At 42.0% G+C, this 19,794-nt stretch overlaps 1 protein-coding gene across 6 annotated transcripts in view; it reads right to left on the bottom strand.

The window, feature by feature from the left end:
• Positions 1 to 7,899: 7,899 nt before the first annotated feature.
• Positions 7,900 to 19,794, bottom strand: part of SERPINF2 (serpin family F member 2) — a 41,308-nt gene continuing 29,413 nt past the window's right edge. For all 6 annotated transcript variants that reach the window (XM_069945608.1, XM_069945605.1, XM_069945606.1 and 3 more), the window contains exons 3-8: positions 15,804 to 16,230; positions 15,580 to 15,723; positions 15,007 to 15,210; positions 13,576 to 13,718; positions 11,984 to 12,188; positions 7,900 to 8,310 (exon numbers count right to left, since the gene is read on the bottom strand). In XM_069945608.1, coding sequence (XP_069801709.1) covers positions 7,982 to 8,310; positions 11,984 to 12,188; positions 13,576 to 13,718; positions 15,007 to 15,210; positions 15,580 to 15,723; positions 15,804 to 16,230 — 1,452 coding nt within the window. In that variant the 3' untranslated portion in view covers positions 7,900 to 7,981. The remainder of the gene's footprint in view (positions 8,311 to 11,983; positions 12,189 to 13,575; positions 13,719 to 15,006; positions 15,211 to 15,579; positions 15,724 to 15,803; positions 16,231 to 19,794) is intronic.

Raw genomic sequence — 19,794 nt, forward strand, 5'->3', positions numbered from 1 at the left:
GTTAAAAAAAACAAAAAACTAATTATATATATATTGCATAATTTTCTTAAGCTTCTTTCTACCCCTTTTTCCCTCTTGTTCTTTGTTTCCTATTATATAGTACTATACCTTCTAATCACTATATTTAGTATTTATATAATTGAGACTTCATACATGATGGAAACGTGAGAATTTAATATGAGGGCAAAGTTCTGTGACAGCTCCATGGGAGTCACTGGAAAAATGAATAATAAAATTTGTTTAAAGTAAATTTCAACTCTTAAATACAATTTTTTAGCATCTAAATTGGTTCAAAATGGCATGCTTTATAATCTATTATTCTATATGTTAATAACAGTTATTATAATAGTCAGGGCTCCATTCTTTTGTGAAAGAGGCATTTCTCTCTGTTGGAATATATTACAAATAGATTTACTCAGTAGGGGTATGTTCACACTACGGAATCCCGGGAGATCACCCACCGCAGATCCACAGCTCACCCCCACTCGCATCTCCGCTGGTCCCATAGGGTTCCTTCCATGGTTTGGCAGATTCTGCCATCTACCCGAAGAATGAACCTGCTCATTCTTCGAGCGGATGGCGGAATCTGCCAAACCATAAAATGAACCCTATGGGACCAGCGGAGATGTGTGCAAGCGGCGGGTGATCCGCAGGGATTCCGTAGTGTGGACATACCTTATACTAACAAAAACAGGTAGTCCAAAACAGATGTACACTGAACAAGGCAGTTTTTAGGTCATTTTGGCAACAGGGCGAATCTGGATAAAAGCGCACCCCAAACCCCACCCAGACCTCACTCAGTTCAGCCCAGGAGAAGGAAGGGGAGCTTTTATCAAGATTCAGGTTACTAGGAAGAAGCAGTATGTGTATTCCGGCATAGAGCAGTGTTGCACCCCTACCAAATTATATTCTACTGAATAAAAAAAACATCATTCAGTGACTCACAGGTGATGTCTTCTTTGATCTGAGGCATCGCTCTTCTTTTCCTCTCCATCTGGCCCAGACCTCCATGTTGATTTCTTGCAGCTACAATTTGTCTCATCAGAACCTGCCAGACAAACATCTTAGGCTCTGCACTTATTCAGCATCTTCCTTCCCTTTTCCCACCTATAGGCTCCCAAACTGTAGTAATTGCGCTGTTTGGTAAAGTCAAGTCAGTAGGTATCTGGGTTGCCCCCTGTATGTAGGATCTCCTACTGTTCCCCCATATAAGAATAATCCCCCCCTGCTACACCCTTCATATAGAAATAATGTCCCCTGCTGGTCCCCCATATAGGAATAATGTTTCCTGCTGTGCCCTTATTTAGTAATAATGCCCCCTTACTCTGCCCCATATAAGAATAATGTCCTCTGCTGTGCCTTCATATAGTAATACCCCCTGCTGTGCCTGCATATAATAATGCCCCCATATAAGAAAAATTCCCCCTGCTGTGCCCTCCATATAGTAATAATGTCCCTATTGTGCCCTCTATATAATAATAATGCCCCTGCTGTGCCATCCATATAGTAATAATGTCCCCTGCTATACCCTCCATATAGTAATGACCCCCTGCTGTACCCTCCATATAGTAATAATGCCCCTATTGTGCCCTACATATAGTAATAATGTCCCTATTGTGTCCCCCCGCATTGCCCCAACACACACACACACACACACACAAAAAAACAACAATATACTCACCTAATCCTGCAGACAGGGAGCTGGTCTTCCTCTCTTTTGGCTCTTTTCTCTAGCCTTTCAACCACGGAGGGATCCTCCAGCAGGTGCAATTATGTCATCACTGTGCCTCTCTGCTTAAGAGAGCGATATGCGAGGTGAGATCGGGAAGAGAGGAGATGACGGAGGGGGGAACGGGTGCTTCGGGCGGCCTAGAGAGATCAGAGGGGGGAGGGTGGTGATGGCTAGCGCGGACATCACATGGGGTCTGGGGTCCAGGATCCATCCTACTGCCCGGGGCGTGGGTCAGTGAGCGATGATGTGGTGAGTGCGGCAGAGCCGGGTGCTGACGGGCACCCCATGCAGTGGCCCAGCCGGCCAGTCCTAAAAACGGCCCTGTAAAGGGGTCATCTGTCAGTGTTACAGATGTACTATATTTATCTAGTATCTCGATGAATCTTTTTGAAAACATCCCAATATTGCACAAAGTTTTGGACAAACATATACTGTAAAGTGTTGGGTTTTGGGTTAAACGGCAACAACTTTGCCAGTATAATACTTTGGAGAAAATTATATATGTATACTCTACAAAATTATGAGTTTTGGAACATAAATGTAGGTTATAAAGTGTAATTCAATGGTTTTTGCAGATGGTTTAGATAAACACTAAGTCGTTTTGCAAGACGTAAATAACTGCTGTAAGTGCGGTTCGCACATTGCAATAGAATTCAGCTTACATTTTGTGAGAAAGACCAACTAGCTGAATCAGTGCACAAAATGTCAAAACTGAAAAGAAAATGAAAACCACATTCACATGCAACAAAATATACTATTATTCTATATAGCAGGGATACTCAACAACTTTTAGTGAAGGTCCACTTACCGGGGTCTATTGTCAGGTGAAGGTCCGAGCTGAACGTCAGTAGGAAACGTGTTTTGTTACTTTTCACATATGTCAACTATTTACATACAGAATTGCTGCTTATTAGCAGGAAAACTGGCATTTTTTCTCTCTCAATAGCCCTTTGATATTAGGTACAAAGGGGTTGACTGCCCTGGTAATATATAACCCCCCCCCTGTTGCTCCCCCAGTAGTGTATAGCCCCAGTATAGTAGTGTCTTCTCTTCTCCTGTCCGTCCGGCCCCCGGCTGATACGCGCTCTGTAGGGATGTTCCGGGGATTCCACAGCAGAGCGCGCACCAGCGACCTCAGTGTACGCCGCCCGCCTGAACTTCCGGTAGATCTGGCTGATGGTGTACACCGAGGTCTGTGGTGCGCGCTCTGCTGGGGAATCCCCGGGACATCCCTACAGAGCGTGTATCAGCCTGGAGCCGGACCGGCACTGCCCCCAGCCCCACAGGCGTACTGACATCTAAGGACAGTACACCTATGGGGCGGGAGGCAGTGCGGTGGGGAGCGGGACCTCCTAACCGCCCCGGATCCAGTATGTCCCGGGCGGTTAGGAGGTCTGACCAGGGGTCCGGACATCTGGCCTCCGCGGTCCACGTTCGGACCGCGGTCCGCCAGTTGAGGACCCCTGCTATATAGCATTTACATATTCCATATGTTTTACCTATACGTTCATTTAACGGCTGTGGAAAAGGAAAAATTTGATGGCCAGCATTGAGCCATTTCTAGCTGAGTTTACAATATAAATGTGATATTAAAATCACCAGTAATAGGGTATGTGCACACTACAGAATTGGGGCAGAAGTTTCAAGCCAAGTGCTCACAGTGGTCTCCGCTGTCCCACAGACTCAATGATATTCTGAAGCCTAATCCACTGTCCACCCAAAGAATTGACATGTGAATTCTTTTGGGGGGGGGGGCAGACAGCGGAGGACTTGACGGCTTGAAATTTCCATCCCAATTCCATAGTGTGCACATACCCTTAAAGGGGATCTAGCATCACCCTCACACATGTAAACCTTTCATTATGGGCAAATCAGTAACAAACACTAAATCCAAAAATCTGCCCCTTTTGTTAATCCAAGGTCTGGTTGGCAATACATTAGCTAAATATGTTTTATGGTAATGAATTTCCTTGTCACATTGCAGACTGGGAAAGTGGTGGACTGGGACCACCTCCAGGGCACCAAGGAATCTCATTAATATAAAATGAGTCTAGATTATATCCTGGAAACCGGACCTAAGAAGCTGATCATTAGATTAAACATCGTAGCACCAATCTGCTCATACTAAAAAGAAAATTAATCAAAGTAGGAGGACGGTATGCAACCATAAAAATGCATCTTTTTTTTCATCAGTGTACACACAGACACAAACATTGTAGCAGGTTAAAGTGACAGGACACACAATGGTAATGAGCAACAACTGTTTCACGCGCATGCACTCTTCTTCCAGGCTGGGAGAAGAATGTCTGTGTGGCATAAGAGCAGGTTCACACTGAGCAAATGTGAGATATGACAGTCCTGAGACGCCGTGGAGAACGTTCACCTGCCTGCAACATCTCCCAGTATGATCGATTCAGCAGTGGGTGGAGCATTCCCAGGCACTGCAGGGAGGTCACACAGGCACGTGGAGGCCACACACACTACTGAGCCTCATTTCATTGTCTTGAAGTATTTTCACTGAAGTTGGATAACCCTGTTATTTTATTTTCCACTTTGATTTTGACTACTTGTCCAAATCCAGACATCCTCGGGCTATACATTTTGATGTACATTGATCATTCGACTATGTAATCAAAGATGTGCCGCTGTAATATTTCATTCGTTGAGATTTAGGATAGGGTCTTTTTTTTTTTTTAAGTAGTGTAGTTGCTGGAATATGCCCAGGTATTATGAAGGGAGTTCTGGAGCTGGACTCATTTTATAGACATCAGCAATCATGCTGGTGTAAAGTGCTGCAGAATCAGTTGGCGCTATACTAAAAAAAAAAAAAAGCAATATTTAACCCCTTAAATGCCATAATCTCTCTGGTGACCCAGTAATTCCTGCAGCAACTCGCGGTCACATTTACAGGGCTGCCTTCCTGATCTGAAATAGTGCCATGTACATAATATTAAACCATTTCTATGGGAAAACCAGCTATCATACTGTAGATTGATTACTCCTCTGAAGCAGCTGCACAACGTCCATGCAGCTGCAGACTATGTAGAGGCATTGAAAGGTCTCTGCAGAGTCAGATGAAAACATTGAGTGGGCTACAAACTGTTAATCTAAATTTCTTATTTGAAAACTGGAAAATCTTAAAACAGATTTCATGTTCAGAAAAAAAAACAAGTCACAGCTTAATATGGTTCATTATTAGTGAGGAAGTCCGTACAAAATGATTGCCAATTGCAGTTCAGCCCTGCCTTATGTAAAGCAATCAGGTATCTTACTGGCACTAAAATCATAATTATACTTGCGCTAATTACATCTAGAGCATAAATTAACATCAATTGCTTCCTGCAAGTTTATGAAGTTAGTTATTAAGTGCAGACTCATTTATTTTTCCATCTACAATAACCCCTCTCGGCATTCGCATTTTAATGATCATTTCGGAAAATAACCATTAACATAATAAATAATGAACCTTTAAGTAATGCGCGTTGCCCTTTCGCTCCCATGCCATCGATGTTGATTTAACTGATCAGAATTTATTGAATAGTTTTCTTTTGGGGGCCATTATAAAGCTATAATTTTTTTGTACGCAAATAAAAATTTTGAATAATAAAGTGAACATTGTTAGTAAAATTTGACTGTGTGGAACGTTAATAAAAGGTTAATGGTCTAACAGTATTGTCAATCTGTGGCAACAGCTGCTCAATTGTTCCGCCCTTCATAGTCAATGAGTTTTGTGGCTGCTGTGTAGTATATTTGACTCTCCCCTTGGGATTATTTCAGGCATAGGCTTGTTCCCCAAAGTATATAATACAGTTCTCTTTTGTGAGTAAATTAGAGGAGTGTTCTAGTTTGAACAATCCATACTTGTTGGGCCATGGTAACAAAGGCCTAGGTTTATCAATCTGCCTGAAACCAAACTGGTTTTATAAGTAATCACAGCTCAGCTTTTAATTCTTAACATGGAAGATGAGCTGTGATTGGTTATAGGGAAAATCAGACACTTTGCTTTAGGCAGCTCAAGTCTGAGCCAATGTATTTTCCTTTTTTTCCCAGGTATAAAACTGATTTTTTTTTTTGTTTTGTTACTATTAAAGCTCTTTTGAACTCTAAACACCTACAGCTTTTTTAAAGTGACTCTGTACCCACAATCAGACCCCCACAAACCACTTGTACCTTTGGATAGTTGCTTTTAATCCAAGATCTGTCCTGCAGTCCGTTCGGCAGGTGATGCAGTTATTCTCCTAAAAAAAATACTTTTAAATTTGAAGCCCAGTGCCAAATGGCAGTATCTGTGCCCTAACTTTCTACATGCTGAACACTGCACAGGTCCTTAATGATCCAGCCCATGTGCCGGGCTAAATAGGTGGGGAATAGCAGGCAATCTGCCTGGAGCATTCCTAATGATGAAGAGGGTGGGGAGGAGGGACAGAGGGGTGGTGCAAAGTTAGGGCACAGATGAAGCCCGTGCCAAACGGGAGTATCTGTGCCCTAACTTTGCACCACCCCTCTGTCCCTCCTCCCCACCCTCTTCATCATTAGGAATGCTCCAGGCAGATTGCCTGCTATTCCCCACCTATTTAGCCCGGCACATGGGCTGGATCATTAAGGACCTGTGCAGTGTTCAGCATGTAGAAAGTTAGGGCACAGATACTGCCATTTGGCACTGGGCTTCAAGTTAAAAAGTATTTTTTTAGGACAATAACGGCATCACCTGCCGAACGGACTCCAGGACAGATCTTGGATTAAAAGCAGCTATCCGAAGGGACAAGTGGTTTGGGGGGGAGTTAGATTGTGGGTACAGAGTTGCTTTAAAATCTGTATTTCCATCATTAACTAGCACGCCTATGATTCCCCCTCACAATATAACACTCACCGCTACTATTCCTGCTGTCATCTATTTTATCGCAGTTCTACCGTATCCATACATTTCATTACTGCAACTATGTCTGTGACCTCTGATCAGCCACCAGCTTGGACTTTCAGATTGCAAAAAGCATCCCTCTCACATTCAAATATATCAATCCCATAACCATCATTAACACAGTATCAAAGGGACAGCTAAGGCCAGGACCAGCTTTACCCCCTGGGAAGACAGTGTAATAATACTCATCTTTCTATATCTCTAAAGTGAAGAGCCTTTAAGTATGTAGTTGGCGGCTGAATAGTATTCAAACCAATTCAAGACAGAACAGGCCTGTGTGTTTGTTGGAATTGTTGCCCATAAGAACATTCATGAAGTCAGATACTGATAGAGGAGAGGTCCTGCTTCACAATCGCTGTTCTATTTAGGTGTTTGATAGGGGCAAGCGTTGGTATGACACCTGTAAAAGAAGCCAGTTGGGCTTTGAATCACAGCACTTGCACTTTTTAGTTTGCCTCTTTGGACCTGCCCCCTTTATACTTGATGCTGAGTGGAAGGTGGTTTTATTGGATATAGTGTGAACCCTAGTGGATCATGAGTGGCTGGGGTCTGATTTATACACTACTGAGAGTTGTACCTCACCCATGCGCACAACTCCTCCAGGTGAAAGTTTCATTGTTACCTGCACCTCACTCTGTTATGACCTACTCAATGGAGCTCTAACCTTTATTTTGATAGGGGCAAGGTCAGGGAAGTTGTTCCAAGTCAAACTCACCAACCACGCCTTTATGGGCGTAACTTTTTGGGAACAGTTAGAGTTTGGCCCTTTTCTTTCAGCATGACTATGCCCCAGTTCATTATGAAGCATTGTGATCCAACTAACTTGAAAACTAAGATGTAGTCCTATTAGGGCTACCTAAAACTGGCTTTAACCTTACATCCCCCACCACCACTTACAACTTACTACTATATACCTTGTAGTAGCTACTATATGCCTTGCAAAAGAAACAGCAGAGCCTAAATGAGTAAATATTATTATAGTATTTCAACCTATTTATTGAACAAGAAAACAGGTGTAAGTTGGTTAGGATAAATATTGTCACTTCCAAAAAGGATCTTACATCAGCAATGGAGATATATATATAAAATAATATATATATAAAATTTGCCTTTGACATATTTGTCAGAGTCCTGTATTCTAAGTAATATGGCTTTCCAGCACATGTGGCAAAGTATGTAGGAGAGGAGAAGGGAAGAGAAAAACAACCCCCCCCCCCCCCCCCCCCAAAACAAAAACAAAACACAATGGTCAATTCAAACCAGACCAACAAGTCCTTTCGTCGCTCATTCCACAAGTTTTACCAAACAACCTCACTTATTCAGAACTCTTCTTATTTGGGTATAGAACCCTTACTGATGGGCTTCAGTTCTGGCATTACAAATTTGTCTTTCATCATCTTTTTCTGGGAGCCAGGTTTGGGGTTACGAACATACCCAAGAAATAGGGGCAGACCTGTGAGATCATCGAATATAAAATACAAGAATGGACGATTAATGCTAAAAGTAGACAATGAGCGTGACATAACGGAGGCTGTGGCAGCAGCCGCCTCAACTCCTTCCTCATTCAGCTGCAACGTGGACTGATGTTCAACACTGGATACAACCAGGTCCTCATCGGAAATTCCTTTCAAATTTGGACTACTGAACAACTCTCCAAGTCCTAAAAATAAATAAATAAATTCAAACTATGTTTTTGTGGGTAATATAACACAGAAAGCAGACCAGACCTGTACTCCACCTCAGCCTTAAAGGTCTGGGAAGGCATGGCTAACACATCACAAAATGATCCGCACTTATGGGGCAAGTACTGTATTTTAGCTTTTACAGCTGTTTTACATGAAACAAAATGTAAACACAGAATTCCTTGTTTGCTAAGGCAAAGATCCTTCTAGAACGGCGGTGTCAAACCTTTAACAAACCAATTGTTGCAAAACTACAATTCCCATTGTATCTAGGGGGTTAATGACAATACTAGGGGCATCCTGGAAGCGGAAGGGTTAACTACAATGCTAGGGGCATCTAAAGGGGGGCACAATACCTTCCCAGCTACCAGCCCACGTTACGCCACTGCTATCGAGGCATGATGGAAACTGTAATGTTACAGCAGTACTTCTCCATTCCAGTCCTTATGGCCCACCAACAGGTCGTGTTTTGAGAATATCCCATTCAAAGATCACCTGTACACATACCTGATCCACTGCATATAATTATATCACCTAATAGTATTTTTTATTTATATAGTGCCAACAGATTCCACTGCACTTTACAATTCTGGGGGGACATACATAGAGATGAATCAGACATTACAGAGATATGCATATAATTATTTATACATGAGGAGTGAGGGTCCTGCTCGCATACATGAGCTTACAGACTCCTCATATCACCTGTGAAATACTAAGGAAATCCTCAAAACATGACCTGTTGGTGGTCCATAAGGACAGGAATTGAGAAGCAGTGATCTAGGAGGATCTCTGACTCATTAGTAGAGTTAAAAACTAGGGATGGTCCAAACCTGCCGAGGTTCGGGTTCGTATGAACCCGAACGCTCGGCAGCAGATTCCTGCTGTCTGCCCGCTCCGTGGAGCGGGCGGATACAGCGGGAGTAACGCCTGGAAAACTGGGATACAGCCTATGGCTATGGCTGTATCCCAGTTTTCCAGGCTGTCCTCCCGCTGGATCCGCCCGCTCCACGGAGCGGGCAGACAGCAGGAATCATTGCAGAGAGTTCGGGTTCTTACGAACCCGAACCGAACTCTGTTCGGACCATCCCTATTAAAAACCCAATGACAGACTAGAGATGGGCAAATCAGAATCTAATGATCTGGTCATCTGTTCGGTCCTGTAAGGTAGTTCTGCTTTACATGTGTTCTAATTTCCCAGAGAAGTCTGATATAAGACTCTAGACCAGTGCTTCCCAACCATTTTCACCTCGGGGCACCCCTTGGAACAAAATAAAATTACCTCGGGGCCCTCCTACTAAATAATGTTCTACAAAAAAAGGAAAACAGTGTCTCACAGGTGACGTCCTCTTTAATCTAAGGCGTCACTTTCCCTTCTATCCGGCATGGACCATCATGATGATTTCTTCCAGCTACGTTTTATCTCTTCAGAACCTGTCAGACAAACTTCTTAGGCTCCGCACATTTCTAGTAACTTTCTTCCCTTTCTCCCTCCTATAGGCTCCCATACAGTAATAACTGCGCTGTTTGGTGTTATGTGCAGTAAAGCGAGTAGGAATGTGGGTTGCCCCCTATATGTAGGTTCCCCTGCTTTGCCCTCATACAATAATAATGCCCCCTGCTGTGTACCCCATACAATATTGCCCCCAGATGTGCCCCATGCAATAATATTAATGCCCCTAAATGTGCCCCCATGCAATAATAAATCACCCCTGCTCTGCCTCGAATAGTTAAAAAAAAAAACAAAAAAAACAAACAAACAATCATACTCACCTAATCCAGGCTGTGTGGCTGCAGGGAGCAGCTCTCCTTCCTCTTTAGGCTCCATCTTGTAAGCCGCAGGGACAGAACCTCCGGCAGACGTGATGACAACACATCATCACGCCTGCCGGAGAGGTCGCGTCCCGGCGTCCCATAGGCTGCAAGTATGAAGTTACGGCGGCCTATGGGAGTGAATGTAGGAGCAGGACGCTGACACTTCCTGCTCCTACATTCTGCTCACTTTAATGTTCCACCCGCTAACTGTGCGGGTGGAACATCAAAGTGATCCGTGCATCCCTAGAAGCTGCGCGGCTGCAGCTTCTAGGGATGCTTAAAGTGACAGTGTCACTATTCCCACCAGGATCCCGTGGCACCCCTGGCAGGTTCTCCCGACACCCCAGGTTGGGAAACTCTGCTCTAGACTGTCCCATACCAAACTCTCTGGGGATTATAAACAGCTCTTCCAAGACTAAACAAATCCATTCATTTCATTTTGGTTCACCAGATCTTTCTGTAAATTTGCTCAGTTCAGGTCAGATAAGATGTACCTTAGTTATATCATTACCATCTCAGAGATCAGGTGGTGTTGGTACAGCTCAGAATCATTGACAGAAAAACTTTTCATTCTGATGGCTCGTGCTGCCCCGGCCTCTCTATAATCGCTACCCAATTTAGCCAAATATTTGACTCCTTAATGGTGCGTTCACACCTACAGGATCTGCAGCTGATTTTCTGCAGCAGATTTCATTTAAATAACTGAACACAGCATCAAATCTGCTGCAGATCCTGTAGGTGTGAACGCACCCTAAGAGTCCATTTACACAGAAAGATTATCTGCCAAAGATTTGAATCCATTTCTGGCTTTGGCTTCAAATTTTTGGCAGATAATCTGTCAGATAATCTTTATGTCAATGGACCCTAAATTCTTATGTTATTCTAAGGTGGGGAATATTTAGTTTTGGCAAAGCTTACTAGTGAAGTCCCTGTAGCCAAAGCTTAAATAGCTAGGCAAAGGCTACATTTAGCAATTTTGGCCAGAATGGCCATCTAAGCTAAATTATAATGAAATCAAAGTAATAAGAAATCAACCTTGATGTGATCATACTTGCACCAAGATGAATGGTCAGGAGAGAGCAGGAGTGGCTGAGAGACCAGGCATCTGGTGAATTTCACCGAACAGGATTCTACAGTTTGCATTATGTGCAATAGGTGCAGAGGCCAGAACAGTTACATTTTATGCTAATAACATTTGTTGGTATAAAAAAAAAAAAAAAATGTATGTCAGAATGCCCCTAAAGCCTTTAAATCCAAGAAAGGAAAAGCACAGCTGCCTTCTTCCAAAAACAGCACCACACCTGTCTACAGGTTGTGAATGGTGTTACAACATTTATATTAACTTAAATAGAAATTAGCTATACCACCATAGACAAACTTACAAGAGTGACACTGTTTCTTGTAGAATGCATGTATGTTTTCTAATCCTACATACTACTTATAATAGTTGAGCACAGGTTCAGATGATTTCAGTGCATACCACTAACTTTCCAATAGCTCCAGTGTAACTGCATGTAAGGTAATCACAATGTAGGGAGGATCATATATATTGTATATAAATAATCACACACACAGCTATAGACTTTACATAACAGAACATAGCTTTCTATCTATTTAACTTCGTACACCGTTAATGGGTTGTCAAGGATAATTGATACTTGTGGATCCTGCAGGGGGAACATGTGAGTAATGTATACTTACCTGTCCCACTCCCCCACCGCTGCCGGATATTGAGCTTACAGTACATTATTCACATGTCCCCCTCAGCCCTGGCAGGATCCATAAGTAACAAATTATCCTGGACAACCCCTTTAAGGTTTAGAAAATTAAGCTTACCAAGGTTGGATAGAACATGACCAAGTTCCAGTTTAAAATCCAGATTTAGTTTGGGTACTTTTAAGAAGGTTGGTTGCTCCTTCTGGAGTTTAGGATAAAGTTCTGTCCTGTTCACTTCATCCAGAATTCCTGAGAGATTCCAGTTGGTTTGGACTGGCATGACAACAATAAGACTCATGTTTCCTTTAAAAGGTAATCTGGCCACCTTGAAGAAGAAAGGAGCGGATCGATCGTCCATCAAATTAAAAAGGGTATTGGTAACTTTATCTAGTTTCACAAAAATTCAATAGCGTTTTAAAAACTGAAGTTTAGAAAACAACTTTGTCATTTGTTTTTGTGTGCACCAATATAATGAAAAAATAAAAAATAAATAAAAAATTATAATATATATATATATATATATATATATATATATTTTATATATACACACACACACACACACACACATTATATATAGACATATACACACACACACACACACACAAAGATACAACATTAGTAAATACAAGGAAGAAATCCTATTGTAATGGATAGATTTTGGGTCTATATTACAATTATATGTGCCCATGTTACACTTGTGGGAAGTAGTCCATATAATCTACATAGGGACTAAACTACTATACGATTGTGTTGGTTATAAGGCAATTTACAGCGATATTCCGAAATGTAGTGCCAAAATATATTGGTACCTGGGAACGCCAGGAGTTTTCCAGAAAAAGGTTCCCCACATATAGCAGTAAAGTTATAAATCTGTAGTCTTGGTTCATGCCACCATAATAATTTCAGTTGATTTGCGCCATCCTAGGAGCAGAACTACAAAGACAGTGGTACTTGATCCCATATGGTGCCCAACAGACCTACAGTATTTAGCTTTAATGGTGTCCATAGAGTTATGAGTCTTGGTGCCCAGAATTTTACAAGACAAAATAATGTAGCATGTGCAGTATAGTTCAGGAATGAATGCCTAATTATTGGCTGAATGACTTATTGGAACCTGTATACTGTATATCTGTGCTGTCAGTTTCCAAATTTTTAGCAGTCTATACTTACCAGCAACACCGCTTGTGATCCTGCATCCGGTTCTCTGCTCGCTGCTGTAACTTCAGGGCGCCACCTCTTCCAGAATGATTGACAGCTGGAGGTGGGGTCTGAAGATACAGCCAGAAGACTGGAGAAGCCAGATGCTGGATCACAAGCAGCGTGGAAAGTATAGACTGCTACTGATCTGGAAACGGACAGCACAGACATATACATATCCGTGCTGCCAGTTTCCCAGGCTGCATGAATGATACAAGGATTGTTCCTGCAGCCTGGACTCCTCGATTTGTCATGCTATGTAAAGGCACTGCAAATGAGCGCCAATCTTGCTGATTGTTGATTGTTTGCGGCCCCCATGGCCAACAATCTGTGTCTAAATGAACCCTTAGCCTGAATAGGACTCATGGATGTGGTGAAAGATATTAGGATAGTCACTGCTGGACAAGAGGTTATGTAATAACCTAGGCTTTACAATACTTTTTGTCCTCATTCAAGTGTCACATATTTTAGACAAATGTGTGATGTATAGTTTCAAGCATATTCTGTGCCCTTACCTGACTGTTGATCTTGTCATGCGAAAAATAACTTAGGGGATACCTCACTGAGTGCATCATATCCACATCCACTGACTCTTTATCGTTTACCATAAACACATCTGACACAGTCTTGGCAGGGTCAAACTTATTTTTCCAAATTCCTGTTTAGAGGACAATATCAGTTTCATCACTAAAGTTGTCACATGGTAAGAACTAAAGATTGTACCCTTTTCCCCATTTCAAGGGGTATATCAAGCATACAGACCTGCTGAGACCCTCATAGTCTGGAGAATGAGTGAGGAGCAGCACATGGTAGCACTTCACTTCCTCGCTGTAAATATCTCAGTCCAGCGGCCCTATAGACTTATAATAGAGCCATCTGGATGGAGATCTTTACGAGCAGGGGAGTGAAATGTGCCGTGACCCAGGGTGCAGCAGGTGGGCTTTTGTGTTTTTTGCTGGGGCACTTGTCACAGTGGCCAGGAGTGGCATTACCCACCCCCGGATATACAGGCACTTTGCTTGAAGGGTTAGGACTTGGTATGGGTGTTTTTTTTCTTTTTTTTTTATATATATTTAATGTTTGTTTTTGGGTGTGGGAGGAAACCGGAGTACCCGGAGGAAACCCACGCAAACACGGAGAGAACATAGAAACTCTTTGCAGAAGTTGCCCTTAGTGGGATTTGAACCCAGGACCCCAGCGCTGCAAGGCTACAGTGCTAACCACTGAGCCACCGTGCGCTAGTCAAAACAAAGATCATCATCAAAGAACATAGGTTATCCTTTACCTTCAGCTGTGCTCAGACAATTTAGCTAGGGAAGAGTGAGACACCTAGTGGTCAAAGTGCTAACAGCAGCTTCATCCCCTCTATGTGACACCTGACAGATACTTTCATCCTATGCATTGTTCCTGTACAGTTTGTAATTTAATCCTTAGTCTGGTAAGACCATTTGGAGCACTGTCCTGGCCCCAGAGTGCCGATCAGGCTGGGTTGGCACTGGGGGGAGGGCAGTGCTCTAGATGGCCTTACCAGACCAAGGATTAAACTACAAACTGAATGGGAACAGCACCAAAGATGAAGGTAAGAGACAAACCTTCATCCTCAGCAGCCTGTGCGCAATAGGGAGCTATCAGCAGGTTAGATATGTCCTTTTCATACTTAAATTTTTGCAGTAATTTAAAGCGTTTTGAGGCTTAAAAAAAAAAATAAAAAAAAAAAAGGGGGGCATTACCTAAAGTGCAAGACTATACCAAGAAACACCTTCAAAATCTGGCTAAGAATTGTGGTGCACTTTAAGCACAATTACCACTGGTCTAGACTTACAGTAGATAGTCTTCAGATGCAGCCTGCTGCACATTAATAAATCTGGTGCATATGAAGACTAAGTCTGCACAGTAAAAGTTTTAGTACATCTGGGTCACCATGTATATAGTGAGATAAATGTTACCTTTGAAAAATATAGCATTGAGTAGCATTAAGACAGTATTTGATGGGATGTTAGAGAGAAAGTTTGGGATTTTTCCTCTGGTAGCCTTGTTAACCCATTCATTTATACCATCCACATTCTGCTGCATATTCTGCTTGAGGTTCGCAGGTTTTGTTCCATATAGACGCTCAGACCTTTTTAGGAAGCTTTCTTTAATATGAAAATCTATGGAGAAGAGTCACATTGTATAATATTAATCACAGACAGAGCACCGGTGTACATAATGTAGTAAACATTCATCTGTTATTGATTTAGTGCAAGACACCATAGAGGGAGCAGCAAAGATTTCAAAAAATACATCCCACCAGACTCCATGATGTTTAGCGGAATAGCTACCACATGGAAAATCCTTTCAATTGTTTTGTGCCCAATAACCTAGGCAGACCCCTACCCATTGTCCTGGGCCAAAATTGACGCTAATTAGTCACCCCCAAGACTATTAAAACCTACACAATACAGATAGTTATCCATGGTAGAAAGAAAGTCCACAAATATTCCAAGTACATGTAGTTCTTTCTTCTTAGATAAACACACCTTTCTTGAAGTACATGCGAGTAGCTACGCTTAAAGAACTTTTCACCAGCTGCTTCGTCACTTTCTGCAACTTTTCATGAACACATTGTAATGACTCCACTTGGAGTGTCTTCAGGATCTGCTTCTCTGTCTGATTCTCAGCACCTAGTTGAAAAAATAAAATATAAAAACCCAACCCTATACAGTTTCATTTTGCTCGTATTAATGGAACTCACAGTCCTTACCTAGTGCCAACTGTAAGAGACCAAGGGCAATGCTAAAAGGGGACACCACCACATTCGGGGCCTGAGACTCCTGCTCCACTTGTTTCAGGAGGTTCATGCTGAATGCATTCATTGCCCTTTCTAGTGTATGCATATCGGCAGGTGACGGCTCCCCACGACAAATGTTTTCAGATGAGGACGCATCATCGTATTTTTCTTCCATCGACTGTTCCTCATTCTGAATTACTTCTGTTGGCTCAGGCTCACCACACTCTTCTGGTGCTGCTGTTGATGTAGTAGTTGTGAAGACTTCTGTTTGATGAGGAAAAAGATCTGACGGGCTGTCTGAGGTAGAGTCTACAATACTCGAGTGTGTCGTTTCTGTAAGAGGAGTTGTAGAAACAGGGGTCGTCCCTGATCTATCTGGAGCGATTTCTTCATTCACTTCCTGTACACACAAGCAAAACTCAATCATGTTAAATTACATTCTGCTCAGAATAAATACTGTAAATACAAACATCTGGCCTGACCTGACCAGGAAAACTTATCTTTTACCATTAGATTTAGCGGTGACATTACCAACTTTGAATTATTCTGTAAAACTGGGAGTAGTAGTAAAGTCAGTTGTAAGCTGCGTATCAGGGTGGGCTCCCAAGGATACAGCGAAGTCACGAACGAGGAAAGAGACTCCAACACCAGGTTAAACAAAACTGCATTTTACTGAAACATGCAAAGGTAATAAAAAGGGTAATAACTCAAATATCCCAAAATTATATACAATCAGGCTTAAGCCAAGACCTCTGTGCTACACAGCGTACCCCTGGAAATATGGTTGTATAAATACAAACATACTAAATTAACCCACTAGCACGCTCGGATAGGCTGCCGGCCATATACCTATTAATCCCCTATAAAATCAGGAACAATCATGTATGGGTGCGTCTCATGGGAGTTGGCGGTGTAGCACTGCAGCTTACAGTTTTATAAACTATTTACACTGTTCCCCAAACCACAAACAAAAATATAAAAATACAAATGGCCAGGTAGGCTGTGAGCTGGTATCACAGGTAAAGGATTTCTTTCCAATGTACCACAGCTGCAGTGGCGTAACCACCATAGAGGCAGGGTAGGCAGTTGCTATGGGGCCCGTGCAGGAGGGGGGCCCGGAGGAGAGGGTAAGAGCGTGTGTTCTTCTGCTTAACCCCTTATGTACTGCAATGTGTAAGTGTTCCAATGTTTACTTACATGCTGCAACATAAAAAAAGGGTTAACAAGCAGAAGACAAATCTCTGCTTCACTGCACCTTTGTTCTCCAGCTGGCAATCAAGTAGGAAAGAAAAAAGGGCAGAAATCAGTGCAGAGGTCAGGGGGTTATCAATACATACATATACAAATATACACACACATACATATGTGCAGTGCTTTGTGTTGTGTGGTTGTGGGGGGGGGCCTTTAAATTTTTTGCTATGGGGCCCGTGAATCCTAGCTACACCCCTGCTTACACAGTATATTGCAGCCTGTCACAGACAATAGCCCTACCTATACTAACTACAGGCCTGATGTTGGTCCTAAAAAATTTTGCGTGCACTCTTACTGACCCGGGTCTCCTTTAGATGGATGGCCAATCGCGGTTACTGACTGAGGGGCCCCTCCTGCTAAATTTCTGTACCAAAGATGGCATACGCTCCTCTTGACAACTGGATTTAACACAGCTTCTATGCTGTCTCAGTGAATCTCTTCTCTCTTAATGAGACCTAGTCACAGACTAGTATAGCTTGTTCTGGCTGCCCATTGTCAGCGGCGGACGATCGTGCATGGTGGCCGATCACAGCCTTTTAATATATTCTGTTACACCAAAAGTTATTTTTTTCTGCAGCCCCAGTAATATAGAAGAAAAATAAATAAAAGATTTATGAATGCAGGAATGAGTATGCCTTTAACCTGCGTAGCCATAACATTTCCTAAAACGTGTGTCCTACAATGCAGATTTCCTGTTCCAATGTGTTATCCAATTTACTTTGAAAATTGTGGCCGCTTTCTTGCAGAATCATCATCTCTCTTGTCCTTACTTTGGGTGCGGGGTTCTGCAGCTCAGTTCTATTGAAGTAATGGAGCAGAGTTGTAATATCACACAACAGGAGGACAGGGGTGGTGCTTTAAAAAAAAAAAAAAAGTGTTTTTTTCTAATCTTTGATAAACCCTTTAATCATTATTGTAATACCATGAGGTTCTAAAAATACCACTTTTAGGTCTGCTTTAAACTAGTTTTTCTTGGATTATTCTCTCCAAAATCACGTTTTCTGATTTGGTTCTGTAACACGTTAAAGGGGTAGTTCACCCAAAAATGTTTTCTTTCAGATCAACTGGTGTCAAAAAGTGCCAGAGATTTGTAATTTACTTATATTATAAAATCTCAGCTCTTCCAGTACTTGTCAGCTGCTGTGTGTCCTACAGGAAGTGGTATTCTTTCCAGTCTGTCCAAAGCAGTAGCAAATCCCGATAGAAACGCTCTCCTGCTCTCCAGTTACTGCCATGGACAGAGGTGGCAGCAGAGAGCACTGTGTTAGACTGAAAAGAATACATCACTTCCTGCAGGACGTACAGCAGCTGATAAGTATGGGAAGACTTGAAATTTTTTAACTAAAGTATATTACAAATCTCTGGCACGAGTTGATTTGAAAGAAAACATTTTTTGGTGAACTACACCTCTAGGTAATATTTTTTGGTTCTTAAACAAAAAAGGTAAATAGTTTCATATTTCCATGTTGAACTACAAACATCTCAGTGGAGGAGTTTGTTTTTCCCACCAAACACCTGGAAAAAAATGCAGCTCTCTCAGAAACCACCACACTTTACAGTTTTTCTTCAGTACAAGCTAAACAAAAAGAGAGAAGTGGATCCAGCTAGAAGTGGAGAGAATACCACCCTCCTCCAGTTCTAAGGTCCTGAAAACCATCCTCAGGGGTGGAAACAAATTAGGATGGAAAAATGTACTAGAAAAGCAAACGCTTTAGATTCATCCAATCTACAGACAAACAAAAGCTACGTACGTCTATTTTGAAGTTTAACCAACAATAGAACAGTTTTTGTTGGGTTATTTTACTTAAGGGGGGGGGGGGGGGGGCGGGGAACTCCAGCAAAAAAAAAAAAAAAAAAAAAAAAATTAAATCCACTGGTGCCAGAAAGTTACACAGACTTGTTAATGACTTCTATTTAAAAATCTTGAAAAGTCTTATCAGCTGCTGTATGTCCTGCAGGAAGTGGTGTATTCTTTCCAGTCTGACACAGTACTCTCTGCTGCCACCTCTGTCCATGTCAGTAACTGTCCAGAGCAGCAGCAAATGCCTATAGAAAACATTTCCTGTTCTGGACAGTTCCTGTCAGTCAGTGACACTGTCAGACTGGAAAGAATACACCATTCCCTACAGGACTTACAGCAGCTCATAAGTACTGGAAGACTTGAGATAAGTTAAATAGAAGTTACAAATCTTTAAAACTTTTTCTACGCCAGTTGACGCCACCCACATTAACCTTTGAATCGAGCTTGGACTAAGAAGCAGTGCACATGCTAGGGAGCTGTATTCTACCAGCCCCTTCAGTCCCATAGATTGTAAATGAAGTGGCAGTATGGATGCTCAACTGCTGCTCAGTTCAAGTGAGGGACACAGGACAGGTTTGTAATTCCATAAATATGTAGGGATATTTGTATGTACAGTATGAATAGATTTTTCAGTTTTTGCCACCAAAGAAAAAAAATGTGATAACATTTTTCCATGAACTGTGGTAATTTCTCCTCTCACACTGTCAGTAGCAACATAAAAAAAATAATATATATATATATTTATTATATTTTGCCAACATGTGTTCCAGTTTAATACTCATTAGTATTGTAATGCTGCGTTTACACGAAGCGATAATTCGCCCAAATCGTTCAACGATTTTGAAGCAACGATTTCGTTTTTATAACGATCAGCGTTTAGACAAATAAATCGTTAGAAAAATCATTATTGCG

The sequence above is a fragment of the Dendropsophus ebraccatus genome, chromosome 11 (genome assembly GCF_027789765.1).
Source record: "Dendropsophus ebraccatus isolate aDenEbr1 chromosome 11, aDenEbr1.pat, whole genome shotgun sequence".
Classification (NCBI taxonomy): Eukaryota; Metazoa; Chordata; class Amphibia; order Anura; family Hylidae; genus Dendropsophus; species Dendropsophus ebraccatus.